This window comes from Mucor velutinosus (genome assembly GCF_035048745.1).
Source record: "Mucor velutinosus strain NIH1002 chromosome Unknown tig00000165, whole genome shotgun sequence".
NCBI lineage: Eukaryota > Fungi > Mucoromycota > Mucoromycetes > Mucorales > Mucoraceae > Mucor > Mucor velutinosus.
The window spans coordinates 316,342-340,227 of NW_027041913.1; the positions used below are offsets into that span (position 1 = coordinate 316,342).

A 23,886-nucleotide genomic window follows, 5' to 3' on the forward strand; every position below is an offset into this window, starting at 1 on the left:
ATGCGCTTGCACTTGGCAAGAGCACAGCATGAGCGTATTTATTGAATATACTGTATATGTAACTGTATCAAGTGTTTATCTCCAACGACTCCAAGGCACATTTACATCCACATCCAGTCATACAATACACTTGCTGGTTTGCCACAAACCAATCCTCCATATGGCTGCTATGACCACCATGTCCACAATGAATACAAAAGTTGACGAGGCCCTTTACCAGAATATGGCAAAAGCAGCATCGAATTAGTTTTCGCACTTTACGGCATTGTATACAGTATTTGTCATTGCTAGATAATTCAGTGCCACAAGCATAGCAGGATACTCTGATATTGCTTGAAGCCACCTCTTTGTCTGCAGGAAAGGGTTGATGGTTGAGAAAACGGAGCACTTCTGCCCTCTGATCCAGCAAGTGCCATCTGTACAGCATGTCAGCGTAAGCGAGACGCAACACATCTCTCTGCGCCATGCCTTTGGTGTCCATCAGGGGTATATGGTTAAACCCAAAGAAGCGCTCACTGTCAAAGTACTCCATGTTGGTAAACTCGATTTTCATCTCTCTGGGATCTTGTAGCACTTTGCCTTCCTTGTTGAACAGTGGCGTAGTGGGTGTTTGTATGATGGGCGATGAGAGTGCGGACGAGTGTGAGCCCAAGCTGCCTACGATATGACGGATGCCTGGCGCCGTATTGCTCGGTATCTTTAATTTGGGTTGGCTCATGGTCCACGATCTATTCAGTCGCAAATTGCGCTTGTTGGGTGAATGCAATTCAGTTGGGGTATCTGTGTATCTGTCTATAGGAGAGAGGCGTCTACTATCACTGGTGTCCCACAGGTACGAAAGCATGTTGTTGGATTTAGTACCGTAAGAAGCGCTGATAGGTGCCACTGTAATTCTCTCTGTAGCATCTGTGTTGGGGCCTGAATTCGCTCGCAGAGAATGTTGATGGTGATGGTGTAAATTACGGTGGCTCATCTTGAGGGAAAAGTAATCCAACTCTGTCTCTGGAGACTTGTCTATAGAGATAGGCTATCACAGTGCACATCGTGAGCAGTCCAGCGTATATGTATATTCAGCAGAGGCTTACCTTTTGGCCAAACAACGCAGAGGGTACTTTATTCGGTCGAACTTGGAACGTGCACGAGAGCATGGCAGCTGTTTGGATATCGCCTGTCCCTATGAAATGCTGGAGTCTAGGGATATGATACATGTTGGTTGGCATCGACTGTTTGTATTGCATATACTTACAAAGCGTCCACCAATTTTTGGCCCAAGGGATGCATGCCCCATTTCACTCTCTGCAACGGTTTGGTAGCAATCGATTCCGCCTGCTTTTTGTGGGTCTCCATGACGTTGCCACCGCTGTAGAGCATACTCTTGACCTCTGCCAACTGCTGATCACGCTGCCAATTTTCATCTAACACGGCATTGGAGTCGAGGCTATCTAGCAAGACTTGGTGCCCGTCTGTAATAACACGGTCCGCTTCAGGTAGTGTTGCAGGAACACATCCACGCAAGATCTCAACTGCCAGATGCCAGACCTTGTACAAATCAAGTCTTCCGTGCTTTCGACATACTTTTGCATTGTGTATACAGGCTGCCACAGGGTCTTTACTCGAAAGACTGTGTAGTGTATATTAGAAATAGCTTCCTTGAGATTAAACGACCCAGTACTTACATGTATTCTTTGGCAAGCCATGGACTGTAGGGCATTTTTTCAGAGAAATCAGCTATCACTACATTATGTGTAATGCGATCTGTCTTGGTGCCGTGGTATAAGAGATTATCGCCACTGCCCATAGTGCTGTTCAGCGCAATGTTCTAAATGACAACAAAAAAGATGAGCACGCGTCCTCATCAACATGCCACACTCTTAGCTTACGTCTGCCTTGTAATACATGATGCCCATGGTGCCCACTGTATTCAGCCCATCATCGATATCGTCTTGTTCATCGTCATAAGCGTACTCACCAAAAGCACCACCTGTACCACCCACCAGCACGGTCGCATTTTTGCCCTGTCGCGACATGGCTGCAATTTCCTTGTACTCTTCAAACTGTTCATAGGTCTTTGGATGTCGGTAAAAATCGCTGTACGTGTTTTCAAAGTACTCTCCATTGCTACGATCATTCTGGGGTTGGCTCTCCTGCTGAGCCTTGTCTGCCTTACTCTCTGTGTTCTTTGATCTGTTGTTATCTCGCACACGCAGTGTGGAAAAAAAGCAGGTAAGCTGTCCGCTGCCAGAGAACACGCCGCCACAGAGCCGTGGAAAGGGTACTTTGGCATCTGTGCTCTGTTTGGCAGACATGTCGACCATGATGCCCCTTTCGCTTGTCATGCTCTCTCGCTTGCCAAAGCGGTAACCATCACCCAAGTTTCCCCAGCCTTGTCCCAGTTCGTCATCAGAATCACCAGTATCAACAGCAGTGGCACCCTTCCAATGGTTTGGACTTCCAGTGGCAGTAGCACTATTCTGGTTCATCAGGCCATTTGCAGAATCAAGCGATAAGTTTGCGTTCTCCAGTCCGTACTCTGTCTCTTCCTGCATGTTTTCACCTAGCAAATACCGGATACAAGGCTCCAAACACCACTTTTTCTGCGAGGTATATGTGGAAGCCAATCCATTCAGGTCTTGTGCCATGTGAGCACGGTAGTAGATGGAGATCATGCTGTTCTTTTGGATATCAAACTCGGGTGGGCTGTTGTCTGGATACTGGGGGCTAAATCGAATCGTAATTCGCAGCAAGGCATCGCCCGTATCAGACCAGGGCCCGTGAAGCGATATAGTACACGTTCGAGATGCAGCATTGATCTTTTCGGTCTTGACACCCACAGGCAAGTATTTGTTCAGTACAGACGACATTTCCTCGGCGACGGACTGGTATGTGTTTTCAGCTGTTGCGTCGCGTCGTACCTCTCCACCAGCGGGACCCACCGTTTTGACGTTTTGCATCCACAGTAATGGGTTGATGGCAGAGTACTTTTGCTCTCTGTATGCGTTTGTCTGCTCGTAGCCAGTGCCTATACCGTGATTGACAATGTTTGATCGGTAGGGCGTCATGGTAGAGGTGTTGCTGTTGGGCGTCAGGCGAACAGGCGTGGCAGAAGAGAAGGATGGGCGTATGTTGGTGGTGGACTTTTCGATAGGCTCTTGCTGGAAAGAGTGCGAGTTGGCCGGGTTGTTCTTTTCTACAGCCATGAAAGGAGCAGACAGTTTGGTTTTAGTGGCGCTTGGTTCGTGTCCTACTGATTTCATGATCTCTTCAGATACTGGCCAGAGTCTCAAATTTTGATCCTTGGACCATGTCACCAACTGGAACTCGCGGTCGTCTGCGCATAGAGAGGTCAGTCCATGCTACACGAGACTACAACAAGAAACAACACTCACCTCCATTGGCGCCATTGATGTCCCCCTTCCATCTCCAGACAAATTCCTTGACAGTGTCTTGGTGTCCATCAAATGCATGCACAGGTGTTTCTGCGCAAGCTCTGCTGTACAGGGTCAATTTAGAGTCTGTTCTCTGAGGCATGATCAGCACACCATTTCCAAAAGGCGTGTTTCTGGCACGCCAGATGGGTGTATCTGTTACAATCACTTCCTCTTCCTCCTCTGGTGTATGAATATTCCAAAACTGCTTTATCCGTCAGTCTCCATAGTCGCGCACATTCCTTTGAATAGCACTATACCTTGACCATCTTGTCTAAACTGCATGTCACAATGTCATGATCGTTTTGTCGACTCCAATCAATGCCGTAAATCTTTTTCGAGTGTGCTGTGATGCTTGTTACAGGGACAGCGCCTTTCTATACAGCGATAACCATGTGAGTGTCATTCTATAGTGTGCACAGTAGGCATACGTTACTCTTAAATCCCAAATCTTGACATCCTTGTCATGCGCTGACGCTATCAGATATTCGCTTTTCCTGTTGAATTTGACCTGTGTTGCAGCAGCTTTTTATGCAGTGGTTAATCATCCATCCAGACATACACACACATATCTACCTACCATTCCAAGGTGTGAAAGAGCAGCTTGGTCTCATTTTTCTGTCATCGTCTTGGTCTTTGGATCTGAGCTGCGGTTCTCTTAAATCCCATAGATGAACGTAGGTATCCACGGAACAGGTTGCCAGTATATCTGGTTGGTGTGGAGACCAGTTGATATCTGAAATGGCTCTTGCATGCGCATGAAATACATGTTCAATAGCTCTTGATCCAGAATGATTCAAATTCCAAACAAGCAGCTTTTGATTCGACTATAATGCCAAGGGATTAATGCCTTGTTTCTTAATGCGTGCCTATCATGAGCTTACAGTGGATGCCACCCATGATTCTCGAGCAATGTGTGGGCTCCATTGGACATCAGCAACCTCCCATTTTGACATGTGAGGCAGTATTCTCGGTATCAGCCAAGGATCCTCTAAATCAATCACCACAAGACCTTGTCGACTGTACGTTGGTGTTAATGCCAGTATCTGGCCCCCCCAAGCCCTGTATAGCTTACCCTGCCAAAACAACATCTCTGCAAGCAGGGCTGATGCTCATGCTGCCAACCGAATGATGAAACTTGATTTCGAGTGCACGGTAAAACGTATCCTCCTGCGGATTGTCGTCCTTCTTTGTATTTCGCGCAAGCTGCCTTTCAGCCATGGTGATGGAGATGGATTTATTCAACTGATGTGCCATCTGTGAGGTTCTCTTTCGATATTGCTGCGCTTTATCCAGGTTGTTGTTTAGCAGATTCGAATCGGATTTACGGCGCTTGAGCAATGGATCATCTGAAAATGCATTGTTTGCTTGAGACATGATAGAGAAGCTCTTATTGTGTTGGCTGCATTCTCATTCATTTCATGTGACCACTCAAAGGCTGAGCTCACTCGCGAGTGGACACGGTTCTGGTTATCTGGGCGACCAAGAACGTTTTCTTTTTTAAGCTGCTTTTTTTTTTTCTTTGCAAACAATGAAACCTTACACTGTTGAAGAACGAGAACGCATAAGTGAAACGCTAAAGAGATGCTTGGGCCCAGAGTACATTTCACGCAGGGCTGGGCCTTCTGGACAGCAATCGTATCTCAATGGAGGCCTCGCTATTCAATTAGCCAACGACATATTCGGTTTTGATGGCTGGTCATCAGAGATCAAGAATACCACCGTTGATTATGTAAGTTTTCCAGACAACAGCTTGCGATGCCACTGTTCCAACAGTAGCCTATTAGGTTGATGTAGATGAAAATCAGAGAGCCAATGTGGGTGTTTCGGTAACAATGCGCATCACTCTCAAGGATGGAACGTATCGTGAGGTGGGTCATTCAAACAATTCGCAGTAATGCTTATAATTCAAGAGCAGATGGAGGGCTAACAATGGTCATTCACAGGACATTGGTTATGCTTCCAGTCAGAATGCTCCGAACAAGGGGATTGCTATCGACAAGGCTAGAAAGGCTGCAACTACAGATGCCATCAAGCGAACTTTGAAAAACTTTGGCAATGCCCTTGGCAACTGTCTATATGACAAAAGCTACCTACATGGCGTGGCTCAGATGGCACATCCTCAGGTAAGGCAGTGCGTTTGAGAAAGTATGGAGAGTGTTGTATTGACCTACTGCGCATTAGATCAAATTTTCGCCTGCAAACTTGTATAGACATCAGCAGTTTCAGTCCAAAGATGTTGCGCCTCAATTAGCATTACAGCAAGCACAGCAACAACGAGTGCCTGCGCCTACCATCAGTCCATCGCCTTTACAGCTGCAGCAAGCACGCCTGTCGCCACCACAGCCACAGGCACAAGCACGACCGCAATTAGAATTTCAAGCAAAACCACAATCACCGTCCTATCCACGATTGCAACCCACACTGACTCCTCCGTCAGCAGCACAACAAACAGCGCAGGCGCAAACATTAGCGCAAGCTCAATCCATGGCTCGAAAGAGACATCTAGAACAGATTGACATGCAGCAAAAGCGTGCTAAACAAAACAATCAGCATGAGCATCCCATCAAGCAAGAGGTTGTGGTAGCAAGCACATCTGAAACTCTACCCATTCTTTTACCAGAAGACAGTTTTAGTTATGAAGGAGACGATGAGTTTTACGCCATGTTCCAAAACGAGCCAAATGAAGACGAATTCACGATCAAGGATGATGAATTTATCAATACGGATGAGTAAGTAAAACTAAAAAAAAATCTGATAAGATGATGCAACTAAACTTAATTGTTCAGTGCTGAACTGGATCAATTGGACAGGGTATCTCAACCTTCTCGCCGCTCCTCTGCTGCTTCTATTGGTGAGTTAATTTTCTCCAATTAAGGGGCATTGGGTGCTAATCTTTTGTGATGTGTGTAGCTGCCGAGGCAGGTGTTGGGGTACAATACTAAACCTTGTTCTTTTTAATGATCTGATAAGTCTCGGTGTGCGAAAAAAAATTTACTACTCATCAATCTGTGGTCCAATCACTGATTATCAGATCTTTCATATTATCCATCATGTCGACATTCCACCTCATCAAAGAAGTATAGATACGATATATACCAAGCTCTAGTCAATAAACTGTTGCTATTTCTCATATAGATGGAGGGGTTTAAGGAGGCACGATACAAGTTTAATCAAGTTTCTTGTAATATTGTACAAAAACGGAGTTATGGCAAATCTGGTCTCTTCTCTCCCTATATTGTTGTATTGCATCCGTTTAAGGCCCCCCCCCCGTAAAAAAATCTTTTTGTCAATCTCTTTTCTCTTTCGCTTTTTCTCCTTTCAATAAAATGAGTAGACTTGTCCATACTACTCGTTTACCTGTGCAAGGCATGACTTGCCAATCATGTGTACGTGCTATTACAAATGCTGTTTCAGAGCTGGACGGCGTGGATGCTGTTCATGTTGATCTGGAGGCTGCTGCTGCTACAATCACTCATGACGCCTTGTTATTGACATTTACTGACCTAAAAAACTGTATTGAAGATTGCGGATTCGATGTTGAGATCACTACCATCACATTGCCTGTCCTTGGAATGACGTGTCAATCCTGCGTCAATGCCATCACTACTGCCCTTTCTGATAAACAAGGCATCATATCCGTGCAAGTCGATTTACAGCAAGAAGAGGCCACGGTTTCATATGACCCAAAGCTGATGGGAACACCAGACATTGTGGAGGCGATAGAGGATTGTGGATTTGATGTGATTATGAGCAACACAGATGTCTCTCAGCAAACGCAGATTAAACCACCACCATCCACAGCAAACAAGACTCAAACTGCAACTACGAAAGAAAAGCTGCTACACGACCCAATGGCCACAACAACATCAGCAAACACAGTGCAATTGGAGATTCGCGGAATGACTTGTGCATCTTGTGTAACTAGTATAGAAAAGGCCTTGAAATCCCACAAGGGCATTTCCTATGTGAGTGTGGCACTCTTGGCCGAAAGAGCTACGGTTGACTATGATCCACTCTACGTGGTGCCTAACACCATAGCCGACATCGTTAATGACGCTGGTTTCGAGGCAAAAGTGATCCAGCGCAAACAAGACGATTTACTGCAATTACAAATCTACGGAATGACATGTGCTAGTTGTGTTGCGGGCATAGAGGGAGGCCTCAGAGCGCTGCCTGGTGTCATGGAAGTGTCTGTCAATCTAATGACTGAAACAGCAAAAGTCAGATTCAATTGTCATATCACACATCCAAGAGCCATTGTGGAGGAAATTGAGTCACTTGGATTCAACGCTATTCTCGCCAATACCACCAAAGATGCCCAGTTGGAAAGCTTATCCAAGGTGCGAGAGATCAAGGAGTGGAAAATGGCATTTACTGAGTGCCTGTTCTTTACTGTGCCCGTTTTTTTCATTGCTATGGTGCTGCCTATGTTTAGCTGGAGTCCCATAATCATGGAGATCCCCTTCTTTGTGCCCGGCGTGTTCCTGGTGGATGCTACTCAATTACTGCTGACAATCCCTGTGCAATTTGGTGTAGGTAAGCGGTTCTTGCGATCTGCCTATGTCTCTGTTCTTCATGGTGCGCCAACAATGGATGTGCTGGTCTCTGTATCCACCTTGGCTGCTTTTGGTTTCTCTGTCTTGTCCATGTTGAATGCGCTTGTTACGCAAGCAAAGGTCGCGCCTACTGTCTTTTTTGACACTTCCACTATGCTCATCACATTCATCGTTCTGGGTCGTTATCTGGAGAACAAAGCCAAAGGCAAATCCTCCTCTGCCCTCTCCAAGCTGATGTCCTTGACCCCATCCACTGCTTTGATGGTGACTGTAGACGAGAATCATGTTGTCTTGACAGAACGCAAGATTCCCTCCGAGTTGATCTCTGAAGGCGATTTGCTCAAGCTCGTTCCAGGAGACAAAGTGCCTGCTGACGGCGAAATTTTCTCCGGCTCTACGACAATTGATGAGAGCATGGTTACGGGTGAAGTTGATGCTGTTCCCAAGAAAGTGGGAGATACTGTCATTGGTGGCACTGTGAATGGATTGAGCACATTCATCATGAAGGCCACGCGTGTGGGGGCTGATACTGCGCTTAGCCAGATTGTGAAGCTTGTGGAAGATGCTCAGGTCAGCAAGGCGCCTATACAAGGATTCGCAGACACAGTCGCAGGCTATTTTGTGCCTACCGTCATTATGCTGGGTTTAGGCACTTTGATTGTTTGGAGTGTGCTTGTCAAGTCGTTAGGTGTGGATCATTTGCCTGCAATTCTGCAAAGGGAGATCTTGAATAATGGCGATGGCGGTTGGTTCTTTGTCTGCTTGAAGCTCTGCATTAGTGTGATCATTGTTGCTTGTCCCTGTGCTTTGGGTCTTGCCACGCCAACAGCTGTGATGGTAGGCACTGGTGTAGGCGCTGAAAATGGTGTTCTGTTCAAGGGAGGTGCTGTCTTGGAGAATGGCCAAGCTGTCAACAAGATTGTGTTTGACAAGACAGGCACGCTCACATGCGGCAAACTGGATCTAGTGGATTCAAAGAGCTGGAGTGGCGTTGAGGAGCATCGCATGCAAATGCTGATTATGTCTGCTATTGCAGAATCTCACAGTGAACATTTGCTGGGCCGTGCTGTGGTTGCTACTGGAAAAGAACTGACTGGATTGGCTGTATTGGACGTTTTAGCTACTGTTGATAACTTTGTCAGCGTCACTGGCTTCGGCATCTCGTGTGATATTACATTGGACCACGAATTGCCTCTTGACTTGAACCCTGTTGTAAGATCTTGCTTGGCGCCTTTGTTGAACACATCACACACACTGGTCATTGGCAACAAAAAATGGCTGGAAGAGCATAATGGCATTGGACTTTCTGATGAACAAGAAGCTGCCTATCAAGCACAAGGCTCTTTGGGCAGAACATGTGTTCTCGTTGGCATCGATGGTCTCCCCGCCGGTTATATTTCCCTGTCGGATGTGGTGAAACGTGAAGCAAAGCAAGTTATTGTTACATTGCATGCGATGGGCATCCAAACTGCCATGGTTACTGGCGATAACGAGTTGACTGCTCGCTGTATTGCTGCTCAATTGGGCATCACTGAGGTGCATGCTGGTGTGTCTCCAAACGGTAAGACGCAGATTGTCAAGAAGATGCAAGAACAAGTCTTTGCTCGCAAGGAGTTGCCCTGGTGGTCTCGTCTTAGAGTCAGCAACAGTAACTCGAATCAATACTTGCCTCTTTATGAGAACAGTACTCGCAAGGGTAGCAAGACGGTCGTTGCCATGGTAGGTGATGGCATCAATGACTCACCTGCTCTGGTTGCTTCCAATTTGGGTATCGCATTATGCAGTGGTACAGATATTGCTATGGAAGCCGCTGATGTTGTCTTGATGCGCAACGATTTGACGGATGTTGTTGCTGCTTTGGATCTATCAAAAGCCATCTTTCATAAAATTCGCATGAATCTTCTCTGGGCATGTATATACAACTTGATTGGTATTCCACTTGCTATGGGTATCTTCTTGCCTTGGGGCTATCGTCTACATCCTATGATGGCTGGTATTGCTATGGCTGCAAGTTCTACAAGCGTGGTCCTCAGTAGCTTAACATTGAGATGGACTTGGAAGCGACCCACATTGGAGAATTTGGATGATTTCGAGTACAGCTCCTCCAATGATGCCGCAGTTAGATTGTCCTTGTTGGTGCATGAGTTGAGAGATGAACAAGACATTGAAATGGCGTTGCATCCGGCGGACGGGGGCAACTCCCCTACTGCTTCTGTCAATGATATGGAGCATGATGGCTTATTGAATACTACAAAAAAACATGCCAAACTCTCACTCGTAGATAAAATCAAGGGTGTCTTTTCCAAGAAGCCAAGCTCAAGCGAATACACAGCTGTGCCTGCTGAAGACGATGATTTTTAATTGCATTGCTTTACCTAATTTACTATATTAATTTATTCCCTCTCTCATCACTTTGTAAATAAAATACGCATACACATGGCCATAAAATAATGAATTGAGGGTTGGCAGGGCACTTTTAAAGTCTTGATGATAAGGAAATTGAGTTTACAGTTGTGATTTGGGCTGACTAGCGTTATCAGATAACATAAATACACAAAAATAACTACAATCAAAGTTTGAGCGGTTGCTTTAGGTCGATACAAACACTTTGGTTTAATATCATAATATAATAAATGTTCAGCCCCTAGACACTTTTACAACCCTAATATGCAAACTGAGGTGCCAGGCATTTGCCAGGCATGGTTCATATATGATTAGAGATTTTATATTAAATTACTATCAATCAATAACCAAGTTTCTTCTAACATTTAAGCAATTATTATTAATTTTGCAATATTAACCAAAGGCCTGCGGCAGCACGATCCACTTGAACGTAGGTTGGTTTCCACCAAAACAAAGCGTAAGTCAGGAAACCACCCAAAGAGTCAAAATGCTCATCGTAACATAATAAATTTGTGGTCCCTAGACACTTTCAAAGCCTCAAAAAGGAAAGGTGTTGATCTAACAAGTATTTTGATAGACTGGCGTGATTGAATATAAAGTATAAAAAGAATAGCATGGCTAACTATAGTGTTATATAATTTGCCATCTACCTTACTTACGCTTTAAAAGCATCAATTACTGCCTTGCCTTCATCATGACGAAAAGGGCATTGAGTTTGCCAGCTGGCCTCACTAGCCAAAATTAATTCAAACGTAGACCCATAGCCTACTTTAGATTGGCCAGATTTTGATAACTTTTCGACTCGATTGAACTATTTTGCAAGATTTGACTATATGAGGTGTGGTGATCATCCCATGTTTCCTAATACGCCCGTCGTGGTAGGGCGAAGTGGTTAAGCATCCAACATGCCATCTGGATGATCTCGGTTCAAATCTCAGTGAATGCATTTTTGGTGATTATTTTGACGTAGTACTGATGTCCTCGTTTGGTGTTTTGCGCTCTTATCCAGTATCCATATTTTGACGATTCGCATGATTGTATTGTCTCTAGGTGTCGCACCTGATTAGTAGTAGATTTCTCTCCCAACTTAGTTCATTATATATCTTATTCCCCATCATTGCAGACATTGGATCCACCAACAGTCTTTTCTTTCCCTCAGTATGACATTTTAAGGACTTTAAATAAAACCTGGAGCTCGACTCCCCTACAAAAAAAATGTTTCCTAATACACTCTTGAAGTACTTTTCAAGGCGCATTTAATGGCACCAAGTAACATGGATGTTTTGAATAAATTTATTGAATAATTTACGAAAATATGAAAAGAGGTTTCTGGCCAAAAAGTCGAAATTCTACATATCAAAGTCCCACAAAGATGATTTCAGAGGCTACATTGGATCGATAATAGAAACATTTTGATTCAAGATATACCATAGTAAAAGTCTTCGTTATCAAGGCCAAAAACAGGATCGTTTGATTTTCAATGAAAACCATGAGGGGTACCTCATGCTTTTTGGTCAAATTTTGTCCATGTTTTTTTGGTCCCCAAAAAGTTGAGCAAAGATGTCAGGAAGTTAGTGTTAGATGAGAGCAATTGTTTGATGCTATTCTGACGATCTAAAAAGGCCTTGAACGCGAGAAAACGCAGCTCAAATGCATCCAAATTTCGCTGTGCTTTGCGTACTTTTGATTAATAAAAACTAATGCAAATGTACAGTATGCTATTCCATGAACTGTTCTCATTGGTATAGACATGGAGCATCCTAAAAGAGCCACATCCACAGCTATGGAGGGCTCCTACACGATGGTAAAAATTCGGAAAGCCCACACTAGTATAAGGCTATTTGATAAAGCTTGCACTGCTGCTAAGCTAAACAAAGGCAAGCCGCCGTTGCAGAGGTTGATTTGCATCGCAAAAGCAAAGCAAGTGTGAAAACCCACACAAATCATGATCATTCAAAAACATAAACATATTCTTAAACCAACAAAAGGTGTATAATTTATTACAAGGTACAATATGTGTTGAAACTATGATACAGGAAAAGATTTGAACAGAGTGAATTTTCTAGAAAATGATTATGTGGAAGAGGACAGGAAACAAAAATTTTAAAATGAAGTTGGAATATAGAATCGAGAATGACGGCAAGAGGTGTTGAACCCCTTTAGAAACAAAATCAACTCATTTTGAATGTACTTCAGACTTAGAAAGAGGGAATGTTGGTTCTCTCAGCCATGGGAGGGTAAGTGGGACCGACACGCTTGATGACAATGTTGGCAAGGTAATGACCGGCCTTGACACAACGAGCAGGATCCTCAACACCTTGAGCATACAAACCCATGAAACCGCCACAGAAACCATCACCAGCACCGTTAGTGTCAACGATTTCACTAGCATCAACCTTGATGACAGGGTAAGCGTGAGCAACATCACCTTGAGCAGTGACAGTGGCATCAGCACCTTGAGTAATGACAACAAGACGAGGCTTGGAGTTACCCTTCTCAAGTTGAGACAATTTCTTGGCAATCTCCTCGACGTTATCAGTGTTCCAGCCAGCTTGTTGAGAATAAGTGCGAGCTTCATCTTCGTTACCAAAGAGAATATCCGTGTTCTTGATGATGGAATCAAGACGCTCCTTGAAGAACTGAGACAAGAAGGGAGCACTCAAGTTGAGAGCAAAGGTCTTGTTGTTCTCAGCAGCATGTTGAGAGACCAAGAGAGCAGATTGATAGCCACCATCATGGGTGATGAAGAAACTTCCCATGTAAAAGTACTTGGCTTCTTCAACGAGCTTCCAGTTCTCGGGCTTTTGGAGGAAAGAAGCTTGGAACTTTTCGGCAGCGGCCAAGTTGGCAACGAGAGAACTATAGATGGGTGTTGAATAATGCTGTACACATGTATTGCATGGCATGGCATGGCATGGCAAGCACAAGATGGAATACACTGAATATCAGGAAATCAATCAGAGAGGGCAAGTAGATATATGATCATAAGATTGAGAAAATCCGAATTGCGTATATGGATAGACTCTCATCCAAGACTTAATCATCATTCGATATCTGATAGCCAGTATATAATCCACGTTGTTTATGCCAAACCAATCACCAACAAAGACGCGTCAAATGTCCTTGAGACAACAACTTACCGATGGTTACCAGTGATCAAGACAGCGCAGGTACCAGTAGCAGCTTCCTTGGTGATTTCGTAGTTGGTGTGCAAACCATCCTCCTTGGCAGCAGCGGTCATGGTCTTACCAAACTCATCATCAGAAATACAACCCATATAGGCAGTAGAGTTGGGAGGCAAAAAGAATTGAGCACCACGGGCGGTGTTTTGAGCAGCACCACCAGCAACGTAGGCAACTTCATACTTGTCGACGATTTCCTTGTACAAAGGTTCATGAGAAGCATCAGCCAAGATAGCATCGTTGGCCTTGAGCTTGTACTTGTCCATAAGCTCTTGATCAGGCTTACATTGGATATCCAACAAGGGATTCTCCATGGCTAAAAGTGTATAAGGCATCTTGGTGTATCTGAAGTTTTTTTTTTTTTTTAAGGTGTAAAGAAGAAAAAGGAAGAGTAGGTCTTGTCGTGTTTTTGCTTTATACCTTTTTTTTTCGCTTCAAGATTTGAATTGGTGGGGTTCAGATTCAAGAAAAAATTTTATGAAAAATACTTGCATGCGGTTGATTGGCTGTAGGCTCCTCCAAGAGACCTATCTTGCTCATCTACTCATTATTTGCTCTAGTGCATGTACCACAGTAGGAAAAGTAGATGGGCATCTTTCAGCAGACGCGAGATTTTGACACTGTGCCATCAGTTATCACATGATGGAGAGAACCCAGTGTAACGCTCTTTAAACATCACGCACAGGCGTCTACGAGAAGGATGAGCTAGGTGAGTTCTCGGGCCAACATATTGCTAAATAGCCATGCGTCTGTCATCTCATTAGACGAATAGTGGCAAGAGTATTTTCTTTTTTATTTCAACATTTATCATAAAAAAGTGCATAAAGTTAGCTGCGAATAGTACAATGAAAAGTCTAGGTGATAAAATATGTGATAAATATGGTAAATGAGTGTAATGGTAAGGATAATAGAGTATAATGAAGTAGCAAAATAAGATAAATATGTGTAAATATATATATATATATAGAAGGGGTGTTATTATGTATAAAAGGGAAGGAAGTATGCCTTATCGAGAGGCAAATGAATTGGGTGGAAGGATGTTTTCAGATTCTTCTTCCAGCTCTCTTAGTTTACATTGATCGTCCTCGCCAAAAGTGCCACCGCTGGCCATCTTTTTGCCGTTAGTTTCGTTCGTTTGTGATTTGGACCAATACTCTACTGCGTCCAGCATGTGCATGATCTTGATATCATTGCCGTTCAGGACATCTATCACTAGGGTGAGTCAATAGCGCATTGTCATGAAACGCTAAACATTACCTCTGATGGTACAAGAGCCATCCATATCAACACCTTCAAGGCTCATAAACTTGAATGCTGCAATCACACGATCCATGCGTTGAGCATTCAATGTTTGACCAGGCATTACGACAGGTTTCAGTATCTCCTTGCTGGTCAAGGCCTCCAGAAATTCCAACAAAACTTCGCCTGAGCTCAGATCTGTCAGGTTGTTGATGTTGCCCTGAATATGAGCATTGACCCAGTCAACATACGCATCTTGCTTTGTAGGCCTTGTATCTAGCACAGCAGTTACTTGTGAGAAGCGGTCTGGGCTGTCTCTGTACGCTGTTGTTGCAGTAGGACGGTTGGACTCAATGACGCTCATATGCTCTGGATCAATCAAATCTTCGTCCTCTTCGTCAAGATAGAATGCAATGTTATTCACAGTGGCCGTATCGTTGGTAGATTGTTGCTGCACGGATGCCATGGATATGCTTTGGCGCCCGGATGAACTGCGGCTACTCTCAGTGGCAGATCGTGTCAGTGCGGTTCCTCCGTGTGTGCTATTGAAGCCCGAGTCTTTCAGTCGACTGCGCTGATCTATAGAATAATCGGATGCATTGTCTGGCAACATACGCTTTTGCTGGTCCATTGGCCGTGTGCTCATGACGGAAGGAGCGCGAGAACCACCATTGACAGACATGTCTTGTTGGTGAGAAAACTGCATGATAGGCTGAGCTCGTTCGTCTAATGACATGAGTGAAAAGTGCTGGTTCATATTGTTGCGGTATGGCGCAGGTGAGCTTGCACGCATGGGATCGTTTTGAGAAAGAAAGATGGTAGAGGGAGGGCGAGGGCGCATGCGACGAGCCATTTCCAATGAAATGGTAGGGATCGTACTGGATGACATGACAGGTGCTATTGAAGTAATGGTCAGTAGATGTATCATGCTGCAATTTAAGCAGTACTTTACTGGCAAAATCTCTGGCAATCGTTGCCTTCATCAATGCTTTAAGCCAATCTTTCATAGGCTTCTCCGACTCTGTGTAAAAGTAAAAGGTTCTCTCCCTCTCATGATGAGCCATGAAGCAGTATTTTCCGGGCTGAATGGACTCATCCACTTCGATTCTGTAGCCCTTCAAGTTGATGATGCCCTTCATTCGCACAGCCTACATCAAACTCAGTTGAATACGCATATCAATCGCACTGACGGGTGAGTATACATACCTTGGGGCTCTTGAAGTAGAACAAATTATTTGCCTTGAGCACAAACCACCTCTTGTTCCAAGTCTTGTATTTGTCGCCTTGCTTGTATAACCAGCCTTCCATATCCGGTGCAGCTGTTACTTCCGACAAGGACACATCCTCTGATCTACGCACACTGGGCGCATTTGTAGGCAATATGTTTTGCAGTTTGTTGCCGGATGGCATCAATGAAGAACGCATAAAGCTATATCGACTCGACGTAGATGATCGGCCCTCTGGTATAGACTACAATAGGGCGAATAACACATGTAAGCAATCGATAGTGACTATCACGATAACTTCCCATACCTCCTGTGTCTTGATATTGTTCATTGTGCTACGTTTCCAGTATGACGCTGCTTGGTTATTCTGTGTAGGCGTGGAGATGACTTGATGTGAGGTGGGCCGCTGTTGCTGAAGATATTGAATTCTTTGCTGCTGTTGTTGTTGCTGCAGTAAACCGGATTGATTCTGCTGGATCTGCAATTGCAATTGCTGCTCCTGTCGATCCATATTATTGGTTTTCGAATGTTCTACATTCTGACGTTCAACGAGGTTCGACAATCTAGGCGATGAAGCAATCAAATCCATGTCAAGCGGAATAGTTGGGCGAGGTGGAGGCATGGAGCTCTTTTGAACGGTTGTCTTTGGCGGTGCTAATTGAGAGTTTCTAATGACAGTGCTGTAATCTGACACCAAGTCATCGTCAGGATATGGCTGCTGCTGTTTATTGCTGTTGTAATATGACGAAAGCGCATTATTGTTACTACGATGATTGCCCAAGTCTGGAAATGGAGAAGCAACCCGTGCTTCTATATTTTTACTTGACACAGAATTGTCAGCTGGAGATGTGTGCTGCTGCTATAAAATTAGTTCACAGAAAAACGCATTAAATGGACTCTGTGCACCTACTTTTTGCTTTCTGGTTTCCTGTCGAAGAGCATTGATGGCATTGTGAATTTTGAATCTTTTGCCAAATGTAGTAACATCCAATTCTTTTAAAGAATCCAGAGTCAATTCCAATAGAATGTCGCCAGTGATTTCCTGATCTAAGACATGATGTACAAAATAAACATTTCCAATTTACAGTTGACATGGCATCTTTGTTGTATACCTTTGAAATTGTCTGCCAGCTGTTTGTCGAATCCAACACTGATCAGCCACGTTGACACTTGGTCAGACGTCCATTCCTCTACTTTGCTGCTTAGTAACGGATTTTCCAGCGATTGATGCACTGCTGAATGAATATTTTTCGATGAAATAGATGACATGGACGACATGGAGCTGATCGTTTTCTTTGGCTGTGATGCAGCGCTGGCTGATGTAGGTGCTTTCATCTTGGATATGGCGTTCTCCAATAAATCAATCTTGTTTTCCAATGCGAGTGAAGAAGCGGCTAATGTAGGAGGATGCTTTACTGTGTATGAAATGGGAAAAAGACCAATTTCGCCTCGTACATTACGTCCCTAACAGCAATAAACCCAGAGTTTAGGAACACCACTTTTCCACCCTCTTACTTGTTGTGTATTGGCAATATACAACAGCTACTTTACCTGCCACCAACCATCGTTGAAACCTTCATCCTTCTCGATAACAATGACTTGCTCGCCGACATTGATCGAGATTTCATCCACATTCTCTGCTTCAAATTTGTGGACCGTATAAACTATGTCTTGTCCAGGCATGATTCGAGAGATTGCAATGCTTCAGGAACAGGAAAAATTTTCGAGAGAGAAGAAGAAGTGTAATAATAGAAAAAGAAAGCCAAATAAAGGGCGTTCAATTGTTGTGATGAGTTATTGACCATGTTTCAATTTACATTCGGACACCCAAAAAAGAAAGGTGTCTAATATACACTAATCCAAGTTGACCCATTGCACGGTTCTTGTGCTACTGCTGTGGTCTAGGTAACTCTGATATCTTTAATTGGATTTTATATTAAATCATATAGTACCTTGGTTAGCCAGGCCATATTATCTTGAATAGCCTCAATTAGCTATGGATGTCTTGATCAGACATCCTCCTTGGATAGATGCTAGTCTGCTGGGCTATTTAAAGGCCATACATGCAAACGCCGGGTCAGCGCTTTTCGCTTGTTCAGGAGTAAAGTAGTTAGTGCTGAACGGTGGCGTGAGTAGCACAGGTTTACGGTCCATCAGCATCAATCAAACACAGTGTATTTGTCCGTTTTTGGCTTTGCAATATGATTCACTCCTCTTATCTACTATGGTCACCAAATGTGCTTCCCCAGTCCTCCAACGCTCCACGCGAACGCTTGTTTTCTATGACGGTATTAGCTCAAACTCTAGTTTTTCTTTTGCAATAGCTCAGAATCGATGCTTCATGAACGCCTTCCAGTCGAATAAAAGCGCTACTACAGGAAATTTGCAGTTTATGTCTGCTCAATCAAACTGAAAACAGGTGATTCGGCCTGACGAAATGTGTAACAAATCCGGCTTCCATAAAAGAACTGCTACTCCATCATTGCAAACCTGACGTCTTTTGTGTGCAGCCAACTTAAGATTGGGTAGACTGGGTGCCAATAGATGTATCCACAGGTGTTTTCTTTTTTTCACTTTTGACCAACCCCCTACATTTTAAACAAACAAACCCAATGCCCACTGCATCATCAGAACAGGTAAGTCATCTCGTATGTTTTCAGCATACCACTCACAGTGCTCTCGGCTATCAGGTTCCCCATTGTCAAAAGTTTGGTAAATCTAGAGAGCTCCTTCTCATGTGCTGCTTCTAATCAATGCACGCCATTTTAATTAGCCTGTGCCATTCAAGATTGCTTGGGGAAAAACGATTATCAAGAGTCCAAATGCGCCAAAGAATTAGAGGCATTACACAAATGTTGCAGAGAGCTGATTGCCTCGGGCGGGAAGAGCGTATGTTGTCCCGAGAAAAAGTACAAGAAGCAATAAAAGACTGATTTCGTATGCCAACGCTGATGTTTGTGGATGTTGCAAAGACTGTTTCGAGTCTCGCTTGAGAAAGATCTATTCAATTACTTCTCAAACAGTCGAGAATAAAAGAAAAGCAGCGGGACTGCCAGAGCAGAGTGTGTGTAAAGCCCAATGTCGCCTTCATTTAAACAAGAAAAGCCTACTTTTTTTTTTTTTTTTCCTTCTCGAGGCTTTTTCTCTATCTTATACATTAATTCGAGACCATGGAACCCAGCAATGCAAACCAGCAACAGCAGCAGCAACAGCAGCATCATGAAAATGGGCCTTTTCCAGCGGAACTTTTGCTATCCATCTTTGTCTATCTCGACGGTACTACACTAACATCTTGCAGTCAAGTGTGTCGACAATGGGCTCAAGTCATTGCTCATTATGATGAACTCATTTGGCCCAATGCCTGCCATCGAGACTTTGAAAGAACCAGTGCTCGACGCTGGTGGTCGCTCCAATTTCCATCACCCAAGGCTCACAAAAATCAGCGAACTTGGCAGGACATGTACAGAATCACAAGGAATTGGTATAACGGCCGCTGTGTGAAGGGGTTCTATCCCAATGTCTGCGGCTCTACTTCAATGGATACGCTCCCCAGTACTGTGATAGGCGCTCCTCAAGAACAGGGCATGTTCACTAGCTTAACGGTCGCAAATGATGGCCGCATTGTGAGATCAAATCCAAATTACCATAGTCCATCAGGCTCTCAAAGCTTAATAATTCAATCCCCACAAACAAAGCAAAGATTCTTTTTGGACAATACAGCTGCAACAAGCGAAATACCTGGTTGGCCCGAAGCTGCAAGATCTCACTCGATCGTTTGTCATTATACTCAACCCAATTCTAAATGGTTAGTGACAGGCGGTCTCAACGGCACAGTAGCAGTATGGAACTTGGAAACAAAGACGTTGGTCAGGATGTGGCAAGGACATCGAGGACGAGTTCTGTGTATCAGTATGAATGATGATGGTAAGCTTGGTTTGGAAACGAGGGACATGAGAATACCAACTAACTGTATGCATGTGTTGTTTAGTTGTCGTTAGTGGTGGTTCAGATAGCATGATTCGTGTTTGGGATTTGAACAAGAATAACAGTTCAAACAGCAATATTGGATGGACAAATCACCATCGACCCACACGACGAGGCATGATTGATATCTCGTCTTATTTATCAGGAAGAAGTGATTGGTATCAAGGCGTTGGCGAGATTGCTGCCAATGGACATCTGGTCGCCTGCGCTCCGGATGCGTCTGGCCCTATTCTCGTATTTTCGCTTTTGACTGGCTCTCTTGTCTACGAGTTGCGTGTCCCTGAAGAAACAGCGCAGACATCCGAATGGGTTACTGAAGACATCACTGCATTTACTCGTCTCTGCCTCACGCCATTCTTTCTTCTCACAAAAGGAAAAGTAGCCAACGGTAACAACACAATCCAATTGGTGCCGTCTTCCAACAACATTTTACAGCAACGTAGACAAAAGAAGAAATCAGCCGGTTACGTCAAGAAAGTGAGCGATAGTATCGAGGAAACCAACAGCCCTGCGCCTCCCGTTGCTCAAATGACGCCTTACCAACTCTATCAATACTACCAGTCGATCAACAAAACCGGGGGCAGCGACTCAGAGGAAGAGCAATTGATGCCATCTACAAGTGCATGTATTAATGTCTGGGATTTGCAAACTGGAAAAATTGCCTATAGACTACTACCTACATTAGAGAAGCCTTACCAACACTACACAATCACAGATGTGCGGCTAACACCTGATTACTCAAAGGTGTTTGCATCCATCGAAGTACGCGGACAGAAGCACTATGAAGAGAGACTTTATTGCTGGGATTTTTCATTGAAATACAAGGATCAGCCTCAAGAAAGCTTTGATGTTATAGAATTAGACAATTTAGATCCTGCTCTGAGAAAAACAGGCAAATCATGGATCTGTTACATGTAGGGCCTTTTGTTTCTCTCTAAAATGGTGCCACCAATTTCTGTATTGTAAATAAATTTGTTTGTTCCCCACTTGTTGTAATCTGGACCATCCACATCGATTAACGGCTTGTCGAGTGAATATGGAAATTCTTTCTAATATAATTTCACTTATCTGTAACGTACCTGTATGGAAGATTATTTCAGTAATTTGAAGACTCTTTCCAATTTTTCATTGGTTTCCAATATCAGTTATGCTCGAGTGTATTGTTGTGCTCTCATTCTCTTTACTCATTTGGGTGTCCCGGTGCGTAGATCATTGCTTTTGACAGGTGAACTCCGTCATAATTGCCGCTCAGGAACCAAATTATCAAATCCACATTTGATTACTCTCCATGTTTTTTATTGCGTCTAGTGAAACTAGAGTAGAAGTTGATAATAGATGAAAACTAGAACCATGTTGCTTGTCGGAACGAGTTTTGCAACATATTAAAAAGGTATAATTGAAGACTTCAAAAGAGTGCGAAGTGGCAATGTTTTAAATTGTGATGTCCAGTTTCTTAACCTCTTCGCTTTTTCTCTCCTCTTCACTCGATGAGTCTCCAGAAGTCTTGTATTGATTAACTAGAGCAATTGCAGTCAAACTGCCTCTACTACTGTATCCTTTTCGAATGGCTGGCGCAAGATTAGTGCTTGTTCTCGGGCCAGCCTCTTTCGATCCTGTCCCTGTTATCCATGGATGTTGAAGTGCTTCCTCTGCTGTAATTCTGCTGTTGGGATCAAATGTCAATAACTTGTCAATCAAGTTCCTGGCTTTTTAGAGACGCTGCATTAGACATTGCATGACAAGATATGTGTGTATAATAACAAACCTGAATCAGAAATATCGGACCAATATTCTTCATCATATTCATACTGCCCTGACATGATGGACTCAAACAAGCTTGCTTGGTCTACCATATCATACAAATCACATGAATATTACGTACAATCAATGTTCGCTGGATACTACCTTCTCCCCAAAATGGGGTATATCCACTCAGTAATGTAAACTAAACAATTTAGATGAGTTCTTGCAGCATTTCCAACCAACATACTCTTCTCTTACCAATATAACACCCACACTCCACAGATCCACTGGTTTGTTATGACCGGTTTGCAACAATACTTCAGGAGCAACATAGCCTGGTGTACCGCACGCCGTTGTCAGAATGTCATCTTGCGCCTTCAAAATTTTCGACAGACCAAAGTCTGTAATCATCAAATTCGAGTCATCGTCAGCTGTTTGGAATAATAGCTACGTATGAATTTAGTTGGTAATGAACTGTAATGAGCGACTCGATAAAGACGTACGTTTTCCGGCTTCATGTCGCGGTGTACAATCTAAAAACAGGCAATGAATCACCAAATCAGCTGGAGTCAATGATGTGTCTCGGCTTACGTCTCTTTCATGTAGATACTGTAATCCCTCTAGCATTTGTCTCGTTAAATTCGATGCATCTTTCTCTGTATAGGTCCCTTTCTTAAGTAATTGTTGAAACAGTTCCCCACCACTAGCCAAATCAGTGACAATGTATACAGCATCAATCGATTCGTATAAGTTATGCATGGATACAATATGTGGATGTCTGACTTGTTTCAAAATGTCTATAAAAAGATGTCAGAGAATCTCACCTACTGCACCTTTCGTAAATAATTACCCAACTCGCTACTTAGCATATGCTCTTTGCCTTTGGGTGAAAGCATCAGTACCATATATATATAAGAACAGGTAACAAAGCCGCTTACCTGCAATCGCCTTCTTTAGTATAATCTTGAGAGCGAATGATTGTCCTGTTGAACGATGTACGCATTCTTTCACAACAGCAAATGAGCCGACTCCTAATGTCTTTTTGGTCACCTTGTACGTGCTCTCTAATTCAGAGGGGTATGCATGTTCTTCCTTTCTCTCGTGTGTTTTCTTAAACAAAGCGACAATACGCTTCATTATGGTTGATTTAGTCATGCTGAAAAGATTAAAAAAAGAAAGAAAAGATCTAGAGGAGAAAGAAAGAGTAGCACCATAACTTGTATCGTCGTTCGCCCAACATTTTTTTGATTTCGCCACGTGATATTAGTATACATGTTTGCTTGTATCGATGGTGGCTTTCCACAACTAGTCCTGGACATGTAACCAAATTAGCTCTCTTTACCGAGGATTTAAAAGCGAAATTACCCCTGATTTTGTTTCTTGATCCACAGCTTGATCGTCGAATGCATTTGTCACTTTTATTTTTACGACAATATTTTTCAACGGCCTTTTGGTATCCTACTACTAGACGATCGATGTCGCTAAGCTCGATGACGGCGTCGCTCTGCGGGCTCTCACTGAAGACATTTCAAATCAGAGATAATGAAAATTTGGTATATCAAGTAGATTTTAAACAATTAATTAATAGTAAAAGAAAGGTTATATTAGATTCAGGAGTGGGGGAGGTGTCTCCTTCAGCTCCCCGTTTGCTTATACACTGATATCAAACGGAAGCTATTACCAAGACGGTGTAAAAGAGACTTACGCTTTATAGCATTTGTACAGCACATTCTCCGTTCGTGTCGCATTTTTTGGTAGTAGGTTTGTCTGGCCATTCGTTGATGTTGCTCTTGAGGTGGTAGCATAAAGCTGGCCATGCGTAAATACAGGACCTGTATAAGGTCTACAGCGACTATTTGAGAGATTGTCATTGCAAGAGACACATTTATAGGGGAAATTCCCAATAAAAGCAAAAAAAAAAAAGGTATTTATTCAAAGTGACCCTCCTTTCGAATTTGCAGTTCTCATTTATTCATCATTTCAATCATCATTGCAATCATCATTGTCATCATCACTGTCATCATCAGAAAGGCATTTGGGCCAGCCAGTAGCAACGACCCCAGCCAAAATTAATTCAAACTCAGTATATTTTTTTTCTATTCAAGATTGGCCAAATTATGTCTTT

General features: G+C 43.4%; 7 protein-coding genes across 7 annotated transcripts; 3 read left to right on the forward strand and 4 right to left on the reverse strand.

Moving 5' to 3' along the window:
• Window positions 1-67: 67 nt before the first annotated feature.
• NCA2_1 (Nuclear control of ATPase protein 2) lies at window positions 68-4,802 on the reverse strand (the record flags this gene model as incomplete). The annotated part of the gene is made up of 11 exons (XM_064822401.1): window positions 68-1,027; window positions 1,086-1,191; window positions 1,247-1,621; window positions 1,677-1,819; window positions 1,881-3,328; window positions 3,387-3,630; window positions 3,686-3,802; window positions 3,862-3,950; window positions 4,006-4,252; window positions 4,310-4,445; window positions 4,501-4,802. 11 exons carry the CDS (start codon window positions 4,800-4,802, stop codon window positions 68-70), a joined length of 4,167 nt encoding a protein of 1,388 aa, XP_064679001.1.
• Window positions 4,803-4,956: 154 nt separating this feature from the next.
• On the forward strand, window positions 4,957-6,370 carry ATC70_003034 (uncharacterized protein; the record flags this gene model as incomplete). Its single annotated transcript, XM_064822402.1, has 6 exons — window positions 4,957-5,157; window positions 5,213-5,296; window positions 5,372-5,551; window positions 5,610-6,157; window positions 6,215-6,279; window positions 6,339-6,370. 6 exons carry the CDS (start codon window positions 4,957-4,959, stop codon window positions 6,368-6,370), a joined length of 1,110 nt encoding a protein of 369 aa, XP_064679002.1.
• A 384-nt stretch (window positions 6,371-6,754) lies between these two features.
• Window positions 6,755-10,345, forward strand: ATC70_003035 (uncharacterized protein; the record flags this gene model as incomplete). Its single annotated transcript, XM_064822403.1, has 1 exon — window positions 6,755-10,345. The coding sequence occupies one exon, from the start codon at window positions 6,755-6,757 to the stop codon at window positions 10,343-10,345; it is 3,591 nt and encodes a 1,196-aa protein (XP_064679003.1).
• A 2,240-nt stretch (window positions 10,346-12,585) lies between these two features.
• Window positions 12,586-13,904, reverse strand: ATC70_003036 (uncharacterized protein; the record flags this gene model as incomplete). The annotated part of the gene is made up of 2 exons (XM_064822404.1): window positions 12,586-13,246; window positions 13,528-13,904. The coding sequence occupies 2 exons, from the start codon at window positions 13,902-13,904 to the stop codon at window positions 12,586-12,588; spliced, it is 1,038 nt and encodes a 345-aa protein (XP_064679004.1).
• Window positions 13,905-14,575: 671 nt separating this feature from the next.
• Window positions 14,576-17,717, reverse strand: ATC70_003037 (uncharacterized protein; the record flags this gene model as incomplete). The annotated part of the gene is made up of 8 exons (XM_064822405.1): window positions 14,576-14,775; window positions 14,827-15,705; window positions 15,761-15,956; window positions 16,015-16,278; window positions 16,342-16,890; window positions 16,945-17,081; window positions 17,147-17,498; window positions 17,586-17,717. 8 exons carry the CDS (start codon window positions 17,715-17,717, stop codon window positions 14,576-14,578), a joined length of 2,709 nt encoding a protein of 902 aa, XP_064679005.1.
• Window positions 17,718-19,204: 1,487 nt separating this feature from the next.
• On the forward strand, window positions 19,205-20,936 carry ATC70_003038 (uncharacterized protein; the record flags this gene model as incomplete). The annotated part of the gene is made up of 2 exons (XM_064822406.1): window positions 19,205-19,958; window positions 20,023-20,936. The coding sequence occupies 2 exons, from the start codon at window positions 19,205-19,207 to the stop codon at window positions 20,934-20,936; spliced, it is 1,668 nt and encodes a 555-aa protein (XP_064679006.1).
• Window positions 20,937-21,449: 513 nt separating this feature from the next.
• On the reverse strand, window positions 21,450-22,916 carry ATC70_003039 (uncharacterized protein; the record flags this gene model as incomplete). Its single annotated transcript, XM_064822407.1, has 8 exons — window positions 21,450-21,724; window positions 21,784-21,864; window positions 21,924-21,963; window positions 22,020-22,208; window positions 22,265-22,294; window positions 22,353-22,558; window positions 22,612-22,641; window positions 22,700-22,916. 8 exons carry the CDS (start codon window positions 22,914-22,916, stop codon window positions 21,450-21,452), a joined length of 1,068 nt encoding a protein of 355 aa, XP_064679007.1.
• Between the last annotated feature and the right edge of the window lie 970 nt (window positions 22,917-23,886).